Raw genomic sequence first — 20,466 nt, 5'->3', positions numbered from 1 at the left:
TTTGGTTTTTAGCCTCTAGATAAAACTAATAATATATGTTACAATTCACTGCCAGCAAGCAGACATTCTGAAATTGTTTAATTGACACAGATGAGGTGAGAGCCTCCATCCTCCTGCCACCACCTTGACTCGGGCAGTGCCCGCTGACCTCCCCGGCAGTGCTGGTCGCAGAGCGCAGGGCGTGCACTAGGGGGCGTGCCCCCCGCGCTGGCTGAGGGTCTCCTCGCCCGGCTCCCGGCAGCGCTCAGTCACTCACCTCCTGCCATGGATTCACACAGGAGCTCTCTGCCCGCCGCGCTCCTGCTCTGCTTCGTTCTCTGGGAGATACCCTGTGCCCAGCAGGCGTCCATCCCTGCCAACCAGCAAGACAGGGTCCTGAGGAGACAGCACAGGGAGGGCAGGGCATCCTCCGCGGCCCCCCGGGAGCAGCCCCTGGCAGTGCCAGTCGTGCCCCACGAATACATGCTGTCCATTTACAAAACTTTCTCTACAGCTGAAAAACTTGGGATCAATGCCAGCTTCTTCCAGTCCTCCAAGTCTGCCAACACCATCACCGGCTTCGTGGACAGATACTGGGGTAAGCTGCAAGCCAAGCGGTGCCAGCTAGTGGTGCCATGTGAACAGTGGTGCCATGTGTCCTGAGGACTCACTGCTTGTAGTGGCACTATAATCACCAGCACAACTATCTCCTATCTATCTATTATCTATCTCCTATCTATCCATCTATTATCTATCTCCTATCTATCTATCTCCCATCTATCATTTATCTATGTAATATCTATCTATTATCTATCGATCCACATCTATCTATCATTTATCAATCAATCATATATTCCGCAATCTTTCTACACACCGACTGATTCTCGCTATGTAGACGAACAACAAATCCCAGCCCGTCTCTCTTTCTCTCGCCTCAGTAAATATCTATACACCATAGAGCAGTTGCTCCTTGGCGGTATATATAGCAGGAGAAGCAGGTCCCTACATACTTACTGTTTCTCCCACCTCACACATACATATTACATACTTATTACACACATATACATACATATTACATACATATATACACACATACATATTACATACATATATACATATTACATACATATATACATATTACATACATATACACACATACATACATATATACATACACACATATACATATTACATACATATATACACACATATCTACACATACATACATATATACATATTACATGCATATATACACACATATATACACATACATACACACATACATATTACATGCATATATACACACATATATACACATACATATTACATGCATATATACACCCATACATATATACATACACACACATACATATTACATACATATATACACACATATCTACACATACATTCATATTACATGCATATATACACACATATATACACATACATATTACATTCATATATACACACACATATATACACATACATATTACATACATATATACACACATATATACATGCATATATACACCCATACACACATATATACATACACACACATACATATTACATACATATATACATACATATTACATACATACATACACACACTATTGGTTGTGCACTGCAGTCACTGTACAGTTTGTGCCCATTACCACCAGTGCAGCCCCCATGTTAGGGTCCAGATACCAGTACAATGACTGGGGGGGGGGGGGGGATTAGCTGTTTGTCTTGTGTTTCTATCTTATCCCAGTTTAGGTTTATTTTTATCTAGTCCAGCTTTAAAGTCAATACAGAGTACAATCTGAATATGGGCAAACATTTACCAAGCTGTATCTTATCAGCCCAGCTCCCTTCATCCAGATTGCCTGCCATAAGAAGCAATGCTAATTCACTATATGAAGCCCCTATATCCGGGGAGGTCTGAGCAAAAACCGCATTCACCTGCATTGTGTGCACCAAGCCTTGTATGGATCCTGATGCTGCTGATAAATGGTTAACTCTTCGTGGGCTTGTGATATGAGCATGTCCCCACGATTGCTTCCCACCTTCACCCCCAGGCTATTGCTTTATACAAATCCAGGCTTTTTTTTTTTACCCCCATCACTGTGTGACTTAACTTCCCAAAGTGGTTGAGTATTGCAGTCTGCGGCTTATAAAGCCTTAGAAATTAATTCTGCCACTGATTCCATTTTATGATAACATAATCCCAGCCATAAAATGTGATACTGTAGGTTGATTTATATATATTTTATTCTTTATGTTCCTCATTATAGACTGATTAATTAACAGAGGGTTGTAAATTCTTTCACACCCCCCCCCCCCCCCCCCCCTTCCCTCTTTCCACAACCCACCCTCCCTTCACCACCACCATGGGAGCTGCCCCTGTTCAACCTGACTGGAGAAGGTGCAGCAAGCTGAGCTGTGTCAGTGGGGTTCATTAGCTGTTGAAAGCTCTGGAGAGCAAATTAACTTACTATATTTTATGTTGATTTTAGGACAAAACTCTTCTTTGAAAAGCCCCATGGTTCCTTTGTAGTTATATGAGCTGGTTATTTAGTCTCAGTTTCCATAAAAAAAAACTCACTTAAGACCTGTTTGCCCATAGGGCTTGTTTTGTGATCTTGCTACAAGACAGCCATTATCTTGCTGAGGGACTACAATAATGTGCATGAACCTTTCTGAAATCAAAGGGATAGTGGACTGCACCTCTTCAATGAGATTTCTCCTGCCCCATGGTCAATATCTGTCCCCATTTAGAACTCAGAAGAAGCCTCTCCATATTGAGGAACCGGTAGAGAACCTTGGAGAACCTTTCTGAGAATTCTTCTAGAACTGTTGTGTTGCCAAGGAGCTCCATGGATAGACATTCCATGCTCTGCATGGCAGCTTTTGCTCTTAAGGATATTCCCCTTTGGACTTACTGGTCCCTTAAGCCAAAGCCTTACTTTCCAACTTGATTTTGATTTGATGTGTCACAGGCTGTGACCTCGTCCTGGACCTTCTGAGTTTTGCTTAGCATCAAGCCACTGATTGGACTATTTGAACTCATGATCTAATTGAGTGTACATGTCATAACATATCAAATATTGTCTAGTCTTCCATAATGAAGGGAGGGGGAACCAGCCTATGGCACATCCCCAAGAACTTCAAGAGGACTTCCGCTCCTGTGATGTCCTCCTTACCTCCCAGCTAATTGGTGCCTCCTTTCTAGATGTGAGTTTCACAGAGAAAGGTTGCTGTCAATCCCTTGGTAGACAGATTAGCTTCCAAAAACGACTCAATTAGATACGTTTCGTTTTTTTTGTTTTTTTCAGGAGGAGATAAAAGACTTTACTGCCTGAAAGAACATTCTTTTCTGTATGGATGGAAATGGGTCAGTTGAATGTGAAAGTTATCTAATTGACAAAAAAAAAAAAGGATCGCATAAGGTTCTTTTGAGCTTTGAATGCCTTCTCTATCCTTGACGACCCATGTTGTCTACACTACTTGTGGTTCCTCAGAACCTAGACTAACTATAGTGAGTCCATTCATGATAGACATGAGATTTTATGGATAATATTATTCAGCTGATAAAAAACCAAATTCCATAGCCTGATGAGGTTCTTCTGTTTGAAAGTCTTCTCCATCCCTGACCACACATAGCATGCTTGGATTTGTGGTTCTTCAGAACCTAGACAACCTATAGTGATTCCATTCATGATAGACATGAAACAATATGGATAACATTATCCAGCTGATTGAAAGCCAAATCCCATAGCCGGAGAAAGAGATATCCACACCCAACCTTAGCCCCCACTCTGCTATGTGGAAAATGGACATTTGTGGATGTTCATGAGATCATTTGGTGCACATTATAGAGGAACATGTTGTGTTGTTGTTTTCTTAGGGATCATAATATAAGAAAGGAGGGGATGGGGAAGTCAGAGTTAGTTGTACATTAGCTTGTGTTTCTAGTTCTAGTCTCTAGATCATAGAGGACTTCGCTTGTAGGAAAATTACTTTTGGCATATGAGGTAACTCATTAAAACGCAGATGGTGCTTGGTGGCCCCAGGACCCCCAGCAATGGCTCTGCTCTGCAGAAATGGACAATTAGGGGCTCCCGCAGGAGAAAGGGACACACTCGCTACCAATGAAATAGAGGGTCCCTAAAAGTGTGTATACTCTCTTACCATAACTATGGACATAATAGAAACCTAAATAGGATATAATTATATTCGAGGAGTCAAATGTATCAATCCAAATAACTAACACAATATGCTATACTGCCACAAACGAATATTCCCTTCTGCTTCCTCTCCAGTCTGTTATTCACGTGCAGGTGATCATTTCTAGATTGGAGGAATAATATATTGTGTTGACTTTACATGGAGAGTGGTCACAATGTGTGCCCCTGCATCTGTGTAGTAGGGGCAGAGGACCAGTCAGTGCAGGAGGGGCAGCTACAGTAGTGTGAGTGCCCCAGGACTGTTGTGGTTGGCAGAGAGAGAATGAAATATGTGAGGAAAGTATTTTAATGGGCAAGAAGGGAATAGTCTACTGTTAATTATTCGGTGACCTTGTATTCGGTTTGTTTGAGCCTTTATGGAAACACTAATGCAGAACAGACGATTGAAGGAGAGGAATACACGGGAGGATTCCTCCAGAGCTGTAATCTGGAGCTGCAGCCTGGGAGGAAACATGCCAGTTGTTTTCATGTATGTATATATGTGTGTGCAGTACACATGAGTATACAATGTAACTCATGACATAATCGTTTTCTACTTTTATTTTATTAATGGTTGGGATATATAGATTAATAGATAGATATTAAACAGATATTTAGAGATAGATGTTAGATATATGGTATAGATATATATAGATAGATAGAAGGTTTCTTTCATGTCTTTCATCTTTGCTTAGGAATATGAGGAGCTGAGCTCTGTGGGGTAGCAGAGCTGGATGTGACACCCTGCCCCTTCCTCCAGTGCTTAGCTGGGCTGCGCTTATTATCAGATCGGTTACATTGTTTCAGTTACACTTTACTTCTAAGAAAACATGAAAAAGGTGAAATAAAACACAGGGAAAATCAATAAATAACCTATAGCTACAAGAGCTAATAAATATCCCATATACCGGAGAAGAGCTGGGGTGCTGCATGACCTGGGTTTGCTCCCCTATTTTATTGACCCCTTGACTCCCAGTGCTGTCCATCTGATGGGCAGCTGTGACTGACAGCCCAGTAGTGACTACTGCAGGGCACTTGGGTTCTGCCCGGTGCCAGGCTGCCCATAGCTGCTGCCGAGGTCTGTGCGGCTATACCTCCTGCTCCTTCCAACCTCCTTGCCAAAATACTCCCCCCTACCCCCCACCCGCAGAGGGAAAAACCTCTGCTTGATTAACCAGTCATTGCCTGGACATTTTTATGCCCAGCAAACAGGATTTACAACAGGCAGCTTGCGGGACACTACAACTCCCAGCATGCTCACCTGGAGTCTGCTCTTCAGCTGTTTAGCTAGGACCCCCAGCATACCCTGAGGGCCGCATATTGGGGATGGTTCTGCTGGGACTTGTGGTACCACAGCATCTAACGACTAGTCCCTGTTCTCTCTGGTGTCTGATAACATTGTCCTTATGTGATCTGAAGCAGGAAAAGGCGGAATATTATATTCTCTAAGTTGGTACTGAGTCCAGTGCTGTCTCACTATTATTATAGGGCTATGTTCACAGCAGTATTCCTGCTCAGGTTCCTTACATGTGGTTAGGAACAGCTTCCTCTCCGGGCACATTACTCATCAGTGCGGTTTTGAAATAATGTGAGTTTAAGATTTGATCACTGATGAATTGGCTGAAAGCCCAGTACCTGATGTGACTGCAGCCTCCACCCACTGCCTCCATCCTCAGCCTCCACCCACAGCCTCCACCCACAGCCACCATCCACAGCCTCCATCCTCAGCCTCCATCCTCAGCCACCATCCACAGCCTCCATACACAGTCTCCATCCTCAGTCTCCATCCTCACCTTCCATCCACAGCCTCCATCCACAGCCTCCATCCTCAGCCTCCATTCTCACCTTCCATCCACAGCCTCCATCCTCACCTTTCATCCACAGCCTCCATCCTCAGCCAGCATTATACAAGACACAGGGGAGCACAGCATAACGTGTGTAGGATAGATAGATAGAATATAGACAGATAGGAGATAGATAGGAGATAGATAGGAGATAGATAGGAGATAGATAGGTAATAGGTAGATAGGAGATGAATGGATAGATAGAAAGATGGATAGATAGATTAGATAGAAGGTAGATCTATAGATAATAGGCAGGTAGATAGATTAGATGGAATATATAAACAGATAATAGGTAGATAAATAATGTATCCTGGGTAGTAATAATATCTATAATCGGTGATTCTTCCAGTTATATTGGAGATATAGAACATTAATGCCCCTCATACGTTTTGTCTGTTGTAAAACTACAACCCTCAGCATGCTCTTCGCCTCACCATCTGACAGAGTATAATTCTATTGATATACATCAGGTTTCAGGAGAAAATATCCAGTTTGTATCTCCTGGAGGAGCCCATTGGATTAGGGATTTCTATTCCCTGCCTTCCCTCCAGACTCAGGAGGGGGTGTTTGGAGACCTTCAGTGATGATGTTGGGTAGGTTCCTTCTAGTTACTATTATGGACTATCTCTCTAATGTGGAGCATCCAGGGAAGTGACATTTAGGAAAAAGCCCATGTCTCCTGTAGTTTCTTGTTGGAACACGGTCTGGTTAATGAGGAGCTAATGGAAGGAGGCTGCAAGGAAAGGTCTTCTTCACCTCAGGCAGGTGCACTGTGCTCAGGAGAAGCCATGATTGCACAGATGGGAGGATGACATCTCCACTAGTTGCTATTTCTCATGATATGATGAAGGGAAGTCGCCCATTACTGGATGCACAAATCACATGCATGATTACTGGCATTGTAGTAACAAGAAAGGCTCCAGTGATGTGCTGCTCCTCAGGGTGGCAGGGACTGCTCCCCACCATTCATCAGCCTGTGCTGGAAACAGTCGTGTTGCATAACGCTCTCATGAACAGGCCAGAAAGGAGGTGGCATTTGGCACCTGTAGCTGGTCATTTAGCTGTCATTACTGTGACAGCTAAGTGGAAGTAGTAATAATAATACTGATGATAACAATAGTACAGGACATACAATAAAATAAAACATCAAAAACAACAATAATATCAATCTAATAATAATGTAAAACAATAGTGATGATAATAATAATAACAACAACAACAATAGTACGGAACAAACAATACCAATAAAAACTACTACTACATCAATGTCAAACCAATAATAATTTAAAACTAATAATGTAAAATAAATAAAGGTGATAATACAATAAGAACATTTAATTATATAATCAATAATAACAATAATAATATTAATTAATATAAAACTAACAAAATAATAAAATAAATAAAGGTGATAATACAATACGAAGAATTAATTATACAATTAATAACAACAATCATATTAATTATACCTAATAAATAATATAACACGAATGATGTAATAAAATATAAGAATAGGAATAATAATAATACAGTAACAATTAATTATATAATCAAGAATAATACAAACTAATAATAAAATTAAAATAACGTAATAATGATGATAATAATACAAAAAGAATAGTGATATACATCAACTTAATGTAATAATATAACAATAATGTAAAAAATGTTAATAATAAGAAGAACAATGAATAATATATATAAAAAAAATCATAGTAACAAATATTAATAAAAATAATAATAATAATAATGTGTTTCCAAGAGTAGAAGGAGCTCATGCTTCTAGGTTGAAGTCACTGTAACGGGATGAACTACAAGGCCCAGCATAACTTGTCCACTACTCAGCATTCAGGCAGTTCTGAACAACGATTATTAGTGAATAAAATATTTATTTATTTATTTATTTGGGGGGGGGGGGGTGGTGATCGTCTGTGTCGTCATTGTAGGTATGATGATGGCATCTGGATTCAGGTGCAGACCGAATCTTGCCTGAAAATGACTAAACATAAAGCGATTTTCCAACAATGTGAATGCGGTGATCCCCTTCTTATAAAACGGATTTGCAGCCCAGGAGGGGGATGTTCCTGAGCTGAGCCCCCACTAAGTCTAATGGATATGAGTAGCATGGGGGCTCGTCACCAGAGAGGGGCTGCAGTTTTCCTTATGAATTCATTTATAATTCATTTATAATTTTTCATTTGTTTTTGTGGTTTACTTGTTTATATTTTTCTTATCTATTTTGGCATTCAATCTATTTGATGCGTATTGATAGTTATTGGATTATTTTTATTTGTGCATTTAATGTGTTTTTTATGACTTTGCTTTTCCTTGGGAATCCTGTAATAACTGTCCTATGCACGTATAATACACATTAAATACATTGATTCAAGTGTGAGTATTTATCAAAGTTCCCGGTGGCAAAAATAGGTCAAACCTATAAAACTATAGAGAATCTTTTCTGATTTCCTCCCTCGGATTGTTTCGGAGTTGTCTTGAAAGACAGTTTATATGGTTTTTATTGAGCACATATAGATTTATGGAGATCTGAGGGAACAAAATCGCTGAACATTTTTGTTAGGTTTTTCATTTATTTTATTATTATTATTATTTTTATTTTATTTTTTGCTTTTTTTCTGTCGTATCTTCTGATGCCGCTGCAGAAGTGGCCACAAAGGGTTTGTAATTACATCTCATATACAGTCTGAGGGGCAGCATGGCTGCCTGGGGCTCTCTGGAGTCTGCTAACCTGATTATCGGTATTGTTTTTTTTTAATAAATAATAATAATAATAATACGATAAAAAAATTGTAAAATCTATAAATTATAGCTACAACAAATAATAACAACAACAACTATATCATAATTCCAACATAATAATATAAGGTAACATTATTAACAATCATAAATCAACATAATCAAACTATTATTATTGATATTATAACCATTTTTACTATTAATCCCATTAGAAATGTTATTATTATTTTATTATTATTATTAGTTGTATTAGTAGTTGTAGAAGTGGTTGCAGTAGTATTAATAGTAGTTATTTTTTTATGCTGATTTAGAGGTACTATAATTATTTTACCACCAAATCAACATAATAATTAGATAATAAAAAGCTATTATTATTATTATTATTATTATTATTACTATGAATTGTATTATTTGTAATATTGGTCACAGTAGTATTAATATTAGTTATTATTTATGCTGATTTAGAGGTAATATTTTTATTTTACCACCAAATCAACATAATAATTAGATAATAAAAAGCTATTATTAGTATTATTAATACTATTATTATTATTGTTATTGTTATGCAGATTTGGAGGTACTATTACTATTTTACCCTCAAGTATTATAATAATAATAATACTTGCAAGTATTATAATAATAGTTCCTTATTAATGGCAACAACAGCAATAATCATAATAATAGTCAGTGTCATTATTATAACAACATTGCTCATTATTAACCTGTGATTATTGTAAAAAATAACTTAATAATAATAATAAAAAACTATTTCATTAGCCATATCAGAGTAATCCTATACAATATATATGTTTGTCATTTGTCACATATTAGCCTGCAGTCTACTGTGTCTCCCCCATTTTGTCTTCTAAAAATCCTTCACTGATACTTCCTTACAAGCTTCTCTTAACCTGCTGCTGCTGCTGCTGCTGCTACTACAGGAATGGTTAAATCTCAATTTTCCTCTGCGCATTCCTTAATCTTAGTTGACCTCCCGTAGACTCAGTCACATTCTTGGAAGATGAATTGTGCTCTGTGTTTGATGTCTCTTCTTCCATAGACTTGGGTTCTGTGGAATACAATTCTGCAGGTTATACTGTATATGTTACAGCATGCTGTTATTTGTATATTCTGGGATGTAAACATCTCACTGTTGGGAGACTCCCCCCCCCCCCCCCCCCAACCTCTCTACAGAACCCCCTCCATGCCCCCCCCTTTCCCATTGGGAATAGTGTGGGCTTTTGTGCTCTTCTCAGAGCTGAGCTGCACTCTGTCCACACTGCAGGGTCCATTTTATGTTCCCTAAATATTTAATGGCACAAAGGGAATGTGTTCTCAGAGGTTGACAAAGAAAATTAAGGTGAAATGGTGTGTACTGAGGGCAAGCAATGTCTGCCTTTAATAGTCACAAGCAGGCTGCTGCACTACAACTACCAGTATAAAGTGTTTTGAGTTGAGGTAAAAAAGCAGAAGTCAATAGGGAAATTTCATTTAAGGCTGTTTGTTTTGTGTGCATTTTTGGCCCCCATTGGCAAACGTTTGAGCTGATTCTAAATTAAAATTTGTATTTTTAATTCATTTATTTGCTTATTTATTGGAACAAAATGACATGATTGTCTGATCCATGTATCTCCAGTTTCCCTTCCCATCAGGTAGACAGGATATTTTTCAGTCTGCTAGAATATAAGTGAAATTGACAGCAATTTTTCTTTTATCTTGCAGACGATCTGGCTCACTCTCCTTCTAGAAGACAGAGGTATTTGTTTGATGTGTCCACCCTGTCTGACAAAGAAGAGCTGGTGGGAGCTGAGCTAAGGATCTTTAGGAATTCTCCTATGGAGTTATTGAAAGCCCCTTCAGGGCTATACCACCTGCAGGTATTATCCTGTCCATCCCAAACCCTACTGGATTCCAGGACTCTGGATCTGAGGGACACTACAGTGCTAGGATGGGAGGTTTTTGATGTATGGAGAAGCCTGAACAGTGGCAGTAAGCCAAGAAAGCAAGTTTGCTTGGAGTTAAGAGCCACCTCAGCCACCTCTGGTTTGGAAGTGAGTCTAAGAAGTCTAGGATTGTCCAGGAAACCCAAATCTCAACAGGAGAAGGCTCTACTAGTGGCTTTTACTATATCCAAGAGGAAGAACCTCTACAATGAGTTGAAGGAACAGGTTCACTCAGCTAAAGGGTTGGAGAAAGAAGCCAGGTCTCAATTTAAAACTAAGAGAAAGAGAAGGACAACATTTAATAGTCGGCATGGCAAAAGGCATGGAAGGAAATCACGTCTAAGGTGCAGCAAAAAGCCACTTCATGTAAACTTTAAGGAGCTAGGATGGGATGACTGGATCATTGCTCCCTTAGAATATGAAGCCTATCATTGTGAGGGAGTATGTGACTTTCCTCTGAGGTCTCATCTAGAGCCAACCAATCATGCCATTATCCAGACCTTGATGAACTCTATGGATCCAGGGTCTACTCCACCAAGCTGTTGTGTCCCTACAAAATTGACTCCTATCAGTATTTTGTACATTGATGCAGGTAATAATGTGGTATACAAACAGTATGAAGACATGGTTGTAGAGTCTTGTGGCTGCAGGTAGCAGTTGCTTTGGATGTTCTCAGCATCATCATAGCTGATATGAAGGGAGATAAAGACAACTGATGGACAAGAAAGGGCTGGCCCAGGAAGGAGGTCTTTCTATACAACTTCCATAAGTGAAGGGATTGTGGTTTCAAGTGTCTGGTGCACCCTTTATTCTTGCAACATGCCAACCTGGCACAGATCAGTGGTGACTTTGTGTGGACAAGTTATAAGCAAAGTCAAACCAATGTGCCAACTGGGTTAACCAATAAAAACTACATTTGTCTTATGGTAGGTCATATCTTTAGAGTTCCAATGAAAAGATTGCCATATAAGCTGACACTCAACAATTGAATGGTTTGGACAGAGGAGGCATCTTGGCAGCATCAGACAGAAGAGAATTTGGCCAGTGCACATAAGTATAATTTGTCTGGTTTAGAGCTCATATTCAGATTTATGTAAGTACAATGTTCCAGACCTGGTCATGAGGACTGCACAAGAGGAGGAGGTGGAGGAAGGGTGTATTATGGTGGCACTTTGTTAACCCCCTTCCCCCTCCCTTCTTCTTCAAATCTGATGGAACTAGGGCCATCCAGACCCAGTGGAGGGGGAGTCACGTCTGGATAGCAGAGGATTATGTTGCTGTTGATTTTTGGAGTGTACACAAGTTGCTGTGACAGGCACCTGTTCAAACTGAGTCCATTTAAGATTACAGGAAAGCAATAGTCTGTTCTTTTCATGGGCTGGCATGCGAAGAGTAATAGAAGTAGGGGACCCATAAAGTTTTTTTTTTCTTTAATTTTAACTACCTGTCTTATCACCTAGAGCTATCTAAGGATCTGAATTGCTCCAATAACATTGCACAATAAAAACACCTAAAGGAAAAAAAAAAAAAAAAAAAACAAAGAAAGGGAGAGGTGAAGAGAATGAGCCAGGAAGGAAGGTGGCCAATGAAATAGCCAAAGTGGAATATAAAGCTGAGGGAACAGATTTCATGAGCTCTTCCTCTGTGATAGGCTTTACATTCATTGGCTTGCAATGACTGTGCAGTTCTAGTTTAGTGATATTAGATACATAAAACGACCCATCATTTTCACTGCAAACTATCTCATGCATTATCTTGTGATGTCATCTCTTAGGGAAGGGGCTTTTTTTTTTCCGAAGGTAGAAATATTGAAATCACATGGCGATAAAATCGCAATTTCATAATATTGCATGAAACTGTACTAGAGCCTTATGGGGAAAGATTGCATGCAATTGTATCAGTAGAGATGAGTCAATTTCTTAAAATTCGATTTGGGTCCGAGTAAATTCAACTTGAACCTCCCTGATTGCCTGGAGAGATGTCACGTTTCTCTGTAGCTCTTTCTCCTCTCCCTTTATTGATTCTCACGACATAAATCACCAAAAATTCTAATTCTATTGATCTCAATTATTATTTTTGTGCAAATTCTGGTTGAATTCCTGAATTTCACAATCAATTGGCTCAATATCACTTTCATGCAATATATTTCATGAGATATTGCACTGTGATTTAATATGATGGCATCGGTGGAATAATCAAGTATTATAGAGTCCTGGCCTGAATATACCTAGCATGACTAGTAGAAAGTAAGGCTACTTTCACACTAGCGTTTTTGCTCTGCGGTTGTATTATCTTTAACATTGCTAGGACGGGTCCAGCATGAACTCCATTGAAAGTCAATGGAGGACGGATCAGTTTTCTATTGTGGCAGGTTGTGTCAGAGAAAACAGATCCGTCCCCATTGACTTGCATTGGGGGTCATGCTGGATCCGTTTTGCTCCGCATCCCAGGACGGAAAGCAAACTACAACATGTTGCGGTTTGCTCTCCGGTATGGGAACTCAACTAAACGGAATGGAATGCATGTTGGTGCATTCTGTTCAGTTCAGTTTTGTCCCCATTGACAATGGATGGGGACAAAACTGAACAGTTTTTTTTTCCGGTATTGAGCCCCTATGACGGAACTCAATACCAGAAAACTTAAACGCTAGTGTGAAAGTAGCCAATAGGATAGAGGAAAGAAGAATACCTTCATGCTTTAGTTATGCTATATTGCAATGCACTGGCCAGTGTCCATGTTGTATGCCATGCATCTGTCTCTATAATAGCAGTCATACAGTGAGGATCCATGCTAAATGCAAAACCTATGAGACCGGATTAGTGCAGCTCTTCATTATATGCACAGGACACAACATGGACACTGGTCTGTGCTTCATCGACAGGACATTGTGGATGCAGATGGTACACAAAGCCCATGTTGTGTTACTTTTACTACAATGATAGGTACAGTTTTTTTTTTTTACTTATTGTCTGCTTCAGAAACCCCATTTTTGTCCATTAGCCAAAATGAAGATACAGCTATTTTGGAGAACCTGGCCCATTCATGTATCACATCACATTGCAATGCTTTCTATGTAATGCTTCATTCAACCTGCGGTGGCGCTGCAGGGGACTTGAAGACTCGCTGGGAGGGACGGCTGATCACTGGGTGAGCAGCTCAACACTGAGAGTTTTATCTAATATAAAGTGCTTGTACAAAGTGGACAGCCCCTTCAAATTGGCCATAGAGGCAATGAATTTTGTAACTTTTTGGCTGTAAATGATACTTGTTGCACATATGGAACTAAAAGATCTGGAGTTATATGGGGCAAATGGTATTATTGTCTAGTTGTGATGGTTGTTTTAGAATTCTAAAATGAAATTTTACTGTGAGACACATTGAAAATATTCAAATCATATAATAATTCGTAGAATCATGTAATCCATACTTTATTGACTTGTCTTATCCGTTTGACAATAATTGTATGGAAAATTAGACCTTTTGGGGCTCATCTGGGTCTTGGGGTGCGTCTGTAACATCTGTATCCCCTATAGTCATCCCCGTGCCCAGATACAGGAAGGGTAAAGCATTCTTATAACATTGATTGTAGATGAATTCCCTAAGATTTAGAATGAGAATTCAATATTTGTAAATTGAGCTTTCCAGAAACATCTTGATCGTACGTAACTAAAGCGAAGCGTTTTGTACATTTTCGTTTCACATGATGAAATCCATAGCAGTGTGTTCAATGTCTCTCATAGTGAAACATCATTCATAACCTGAGATTACTGAATATAGATATATGGATGCCAGCGCATTATTTTGCGAGGACCACTCTTCTAGATAACTATTTTTCACTAGCAGTCTTTAAAGAGGCTTTGCCTTCTGATTTATGTATACCCTACTAGATATATAGGCAGGTAGGGCTCAAAACGCTGATAAAATCCATACCCTTACTTCCCTTATTTGAGGTCCGCTTAGACTGTAGAATCCACTTTTATAAATAGTAGGGTATACATGAATCAGGTGACAGAGCCTCTTTATAGGGAACCTGTCATGCTGAACATGGTGTATGTTATAGAGCAGGAGGAGCTGAGCAGATTGATGTATAGTTTTATGGGAACTTATTCAGTAAAATATGTATTCCAGTCATTTAAATTCCTGCACATTCTGGTCTTTGAAGTCCAGGATTTGTTCCTGTCTGTGATTGACAGCTCTCTCTGTATACACAGTCATAGAGGGAAGGCTGTCAGTCACTGATAGGACCGTCTTCTCATAGATGGAAGGCTGTCAGTCACTGATAGGACCGTCTTCTCATAGATGGAAGGCTGTCAGTCACTGATAGGACCGTCTTCTCATAGATGGAAGGCTGTCAGTCACGGATAGGACCGTCTTCTCATAGATGGAAGGCTGTCAGTCACTGATAGGACCGTCTTCTCATAGATGGAAGGCTGTCAGTCACTGATAGGACCGTCTTCTCATAGATGGAAGGCTGTCAGTCACTGATAGGACCGTCTTCTCATAGATGGAAGGCTGTCAGTCACGGATAGGACCGTCTTCTCATAGATGGAAGGCTGTCAGTCACGGATAGGACCGTCTCCTGGACTTCAAAGACCAGAAGGAGCAGAAATTTAAACAAAGGAAATACAAGTTATACAGAATCTTTTCCCACAAAACGATATATTAATCTGCTCAGCTCCTCCTGCTCTATAACATGCTGCCTGTAGATTGCACTGCATTTTCATGGTGACAGGTTCCCTTTAATTTGACACTTAACAAGGGAAATACACTGTTGCAGCATACTTTGAATTGACACTTAAAGGGGTTGTGCCACCATTAAAGGGGTTGTGTCACTTCAGCAAGTGGCATTTATCATCTAGACAAAGTTAATACAAGTCACTTACTAATGTATTGTTATTTTCCAAATTGCTTCCTTCCCTGGCTGGATTCATTTTTCCAGAGCATTATACACTGCCCGTTTCCATGGTTATGACCACCCTGCAATCCGTCAGCGGTGGTCGTGCTTGCACACTATAGGAAAAATTGCCAGCCTCTCTGGTGGCGGATAGTGGGGTAGTGCGCATAGGCTGGTGCTTTTTCCTATCGTGTTCAAGCACGGCCACTACTGCTGGATTCCAGGGTGGTCATAACCATGGAAACATGCAGTGTATAATGCGATGGAAAATGAATCCAGCCAGCAGAGGAGGCAATATGGACAATCACAATACATTAGGGTTGATCATGCTGACAGGTGCTCTTTAAAACAACAAAATTCATTGAAATTCAAGTTACAGTTTGCTGCAGTTGTGTATATAACACATTTTAAATGCCAACGTCATCATAATCAGACAACCAAACCACATAAAAGTTTCTCCAATTTTTTCAAGATACTGTGCAGTTTTTGTCTGTGGGCTGTGTCAAATGAATGAAGCTGAGCTGCAAGACCAGTTATAGTCCATGAACAAGAGTGATGCCGTTTCCGAACATCCCCTTTCAAGGGGTTGTGCGAGAATGGGGGAGGAGGGCAATGGGGGGGGGGGACCCCCCATTCTATTGGACCTGCAAAGGGAAGATGACTTACCTGCTTTCCAGTGCTGGCTGTCCACTACTTCTCCTCCAGGCCTGGGATGCTCTGCTGGGCTCCATTGATGTCAACAACCAGTTTGACATTGCTGCAGCCAATCACTGGCTGCAGCGGTGTCCAGTCCCCCTTGCTTTATGACAAATGGTCAACACATGATGCAAGGGGACCCGGAAATTGCTAGTGTGTGAGCAGATTGATATATAGTCTTGTGAAAAAAGATTCAGTATAAAGAGAAGGCTGTCAATCACTCATTAGACCACCCACTGGTCTCCTCTAAGTATAGAAAGAGCAGAGATTTAATTTAATACAAATAGTACAGAATCTTTTCCAATAAACTATATATCAGTCTGCTCAGCTCCTCCTGCTCTACAACCTGGTGTCTGCAGATTAGGCTACATTTACAATGTGATTGGTTCCCTTTAAACATATATATTATGGTAGGACTGCAGCCTGTCACCAAAACAAAGCAAGAAGAAAGAGATGCAATATAGAAATGAGGCTGCGAGAGAACAATGGCAGAAGGTAGAAGATAAACCAAAATAATTTTCTTATGGATAAACAAGTCTTTAGCTTCCCCAACATACCTGTAAGATTATAAGTCTGAAATAGCCTCGAGCATAGACAAGATCATAATTACCACTTAGGTGGATCCTAAATTCTAGTCTAAAAAAATCTTCAAACAAAGCAATGTATCATATAGATTAAACTAGCTGTAAATACCGTAGAACATTTCTTTCCAGAGTAGTAACAAAGTAACATGTGGTTTATCCACAGCTATGGACCCTACAGTGGTCAGCATGTTCTGCTACAGTGAAGCAGGTGCATCAACCTGAGCATGGAGAAGATGACGGCTCAACTTCATATACTTTCCATTTGTTACTTAGTATCAAAAGCTGTGTGTTCTGAATACTAATTCAAGAGATTGTATTCAAGTTTGCAGCCTAACAAGTTGAAAATTAGGAAAACCCCTTTAAAGGACCCCCATTATCATGGTTGGATAGATGGTTCCTGCCATGGCTTCATGGAAGTAGTCAATCCTTAGCACTTCAGCTGAGCTCAGCTCTTTCATTGCATCCATTTTGAATAAAATACTCATGATCTAGTCCTCTAGGTCATGATTTGCTACACATGGGTTATGACCACCCATGGAACTTTTCTGCACATGTATTTCTAGGTTTCAGTAACTTTTCATACATGAGGGCCCTTTTTTGTTTTGAACCTGGTATGGTCTCCTATAGTGGACAAGTACAAACAGCAGCACTTCATGCCTGCTATGTCTAGCTAAATCTCTACTGAGGCCAACCGGGTTAAGCCGATGGGGTTGGATTGTTTGTCCTCTTCGCTCCCTTTGTTACAATTGACCTGTAAATATTTATTTAAATCAATTGGATCACTAGTAGTGAGACTACAGGAGTAATGGGGCTGTATATTAAAGGCATCACTTTTCCTGGCTTAGACAATCTGTGTTCACATACCAAAAGTGAAGACAGGGTATGAAAAGATCTGCCAAGTTTGGAGACTTAGTAAATCAATAGCTTTGTGTCTAAACTACTGAACTTTCAATCCTGCCTTCTCCATACTGGTATGAACCACTTCATCTAGAATGTATTTATCTGCTATATTGCTGCTCCTACTTTACTTCAGACTGTTTAGTAAATTGACTTGGGATTAAGTTTAATTTATGAATGGATATACAGGGAAAAAAAACTCAGTGAAAGGAACACCCTAGGAAAAACTGATTAAGGCCTGAGGGAATTGAGCATGACTTTTATGACTTCTTTTTTTTGTGTGTCCTAGGAGTCTCTGAGTCATGCCTTTCACCTCAGACCCGACACTAAGCATAACACAGTATACATTTTTCTTCCTTTAAAGGTCCGACTTCCGACACCCCACCAATCAACTGTTTGAGGAAGCCACAGTGCTCACCGGAGCTTAGGTGAGCGCCTAGGCCTTCTTGCAGCTTACTGAGCACAGTGCAGTCTACTGGATAGCAGTTGTGCTTGCTATTGCAGATCAGCCTATTCACTTGAATGGGACTGAGCTATACCTAGACCACGCGACCAATGAATGTGACGTCACATGGCCTAGAAAGAGACCTAAGTGCTCACAGAGCGCCGCAGCCTCTTTATACAGCTGATTGACGGAGGTGAAGCGAGTCAGAGCCCCGCTGATGTAATATTGATGACCTATCCTGAGAATGGGCTATCAATATTAAAATCCCAGAAAATCCCTTTAAGTTTGCATCAGACTTAGGTTAATGATGAGCCGCAAAATATTAGCCAGACCAAACTTTATCCCTCCCTGACCACAATAAAGTGCACTTGTGAATAAAGCTGGAAATAGACATTGCAGTTTAGTGGGCCAAAATAATCAATTCAGTCAGATGAAAGTTTGATATATTGTCATCTAAATTATTCCTAAATCCAATGGATAAGATATATCTAGAAAAGAAGATCAGGTATAATGGATCTGTGAGGTCATTTGTTGACCACTGCTGTCTGTTACTGGACTTGGCGCTCTATTTTTTGAGGGTGAAAATAGAAATGGAACCATCCATGGATTTTTGCTCTAGCATGGCCAAGTACAATCTTGCTCTGTTCCTGTTTTTGCCAGCTCACTTGTCTATGTATCAAATTTCAGTGGGATTATTGACTAAAGGAACGGTCAACTATCCACTAATATGGTGTCCAGCTTTAAAGAGGACCTTTCACCAGGATACATGTTTCAAAATAGTTATATTACCTTACAGTGCGGCCCCCAGTGATGTCTTTCCGTTTTTTTTTTTAAAGGACCCCCCCTTTCTTCCGCTGTGGTCCCCGTTTGTTTTGACGCCTCATATGCTAATGAGGCGATTCGGTTCAACTAGGCGAGGACTTGAATTTGTCCTGGGCGTGGTTATCTTCTCCCTGGCTGTGAGCGCATCCAATCACAGCGCCCCGCTCTTAGCCAGGGAGAAGGAGCTCAAGTTCTCGCGAGAGAAGGAGCTGCGATTCTCGCGAGAACTTGAGCTCCTTCTCTCTGGCTAAGAGCGGGGCGCTGTGATTGGATGCGCTCGCAGCCAGGGAGAAGATAACCGCACCCAGGACAAATTCAAGTCCCCGCCTAGTTGAACCGAGTCGCGCCAAAACAAACGGGGACCACAGCGGACGAAAGAGGGGGTCCTTTGAAAAAAAAAAGAAGCGGAAAGACATCACTGGGGACCGCACTGTAAGGTAATATAACTATTTCAATACATGTATCCTGGTGAAAGGTCCTCTTTAACATATCTTAAAATCCCAATTACTGCATCTGTCATGTACATCGGACAATTAAAACCTGATTGCCAATGTAAATCTTTGGATTGGTAAATATGCTGAAAAAAATAGAGTCGCATAGGATATGAATGGTAAAGGCAATGATGTAAATGCACATATTTTCTATTAATGCACTGTTGTTCTTTGCAAAGTTGTAAATATTTGTTTATTTAATTGTAAGTAAATCCTTTAGGCGAAAGTGGAAATAAAGAACGACGTTCCGAGGTAAGGAAATCCTTACTGATGGCCTCCGGGATCCCTGTCAGCTAAAGGGCTATTGTAAATTTATTATAGTTATAAATAATATTAATATGCACTCAAACTGTTAAAATTTGTAATATTGTTTTTTGAAAAATTATATTTGAAATGTACAGGGTTAAGCATTATTTCTTAGTGTTACATTTTCAGTAAATAATATAACTTTTATGTTTCCTGTGCCACTTTGGGATTCAAGTGTAACTGTCTACCTCAATATACTGTATGTCAAGTATCTACAAGATGAAAGGTTTGCTGAGGTGAATTCATATTCAAAACCATTTTACTGGATGCTACTCAACTTATTACCATATTATTAAAGTCTTCTTTGATGTAAAAAAGGTTTTCTATTATTGTTTCATTTTTTTTTCTCGAGTCTTTTATGCAATGATGATCACATCATGTGTGTTGTGTAATGCAGATTACAAGCCCTAGGAATGCTTATGTCTTATGTAAAATACTATGTCCACCTTTGTCCCAGTGCATCTTCTATACAAATAAAAAGAGCATTTTTGCAAATAGAACTAAAAAATAGCCTACCCTTTTAGGTCTACAGCTCCTATGCAGACCTAAGTGTCCATGGTTACAGACTACAAACAAACCTTATGTAGTCTGATCCAGCAGTCAAGT

General features: G+C 40.0%; 1 protein-coding gene across 1 annotated transcript; it reads left to right on the top strand.

Annotated features, from left to right (window-relative positions):
- Positions 1-264: 264 nt before the first annotated feature.
- On the top strand, positions 265-12,248 carry GDF6 (growth differentiation factor 6). The gene is made up of 2 exons (XM_040432436.1): positions 265-577; positions 10,505-12,248. Exons 1-2 carry the CDS (start codon positions 265-267, stop codon positions 11,377-11,379), a joined length of 1,188 nt encoding a protein of 395 aa, XP_040288370.1. The 3' UTR covers positions 11,380-12,248.
- Positions 12,249-20,466: the final 8,218 nt, after the last annotated feature.

Source organism: Bufo bufo, chromosome 5 (genome assembly GCF_905171765.1).
Source record: "Bufo bufo chromosome 5, aBufBuf1.1, whole genome shotgun sequence".
NCBI lineage: Eukaryota > Metazoa > Chordata > Amphibia > Anura > Bufonidae > Bufo > Bufo bufo.
This window is presented reverse-complemented; position numbering and strand designations above follow the sequence as displayed.

What these genes read in the sequence shown, in the direction of transcription:
- GDF6 (XM_040432436.1), top strand. Translation starts at nt 265, where the DNA reads ATGGATTCACACAGGAGCTCTCTGCCCGCCGCGCTCCTGCTCTGCTTC. An exon ending in CTTCGTGGACAGATACTGGG is followed by an intron (nt 578 to 10,504) that starts GTAAGCTGCAAG and finishes TTTATCTTGCAG; the next exon opens with ACGATCTGGCTCACTCTCCT.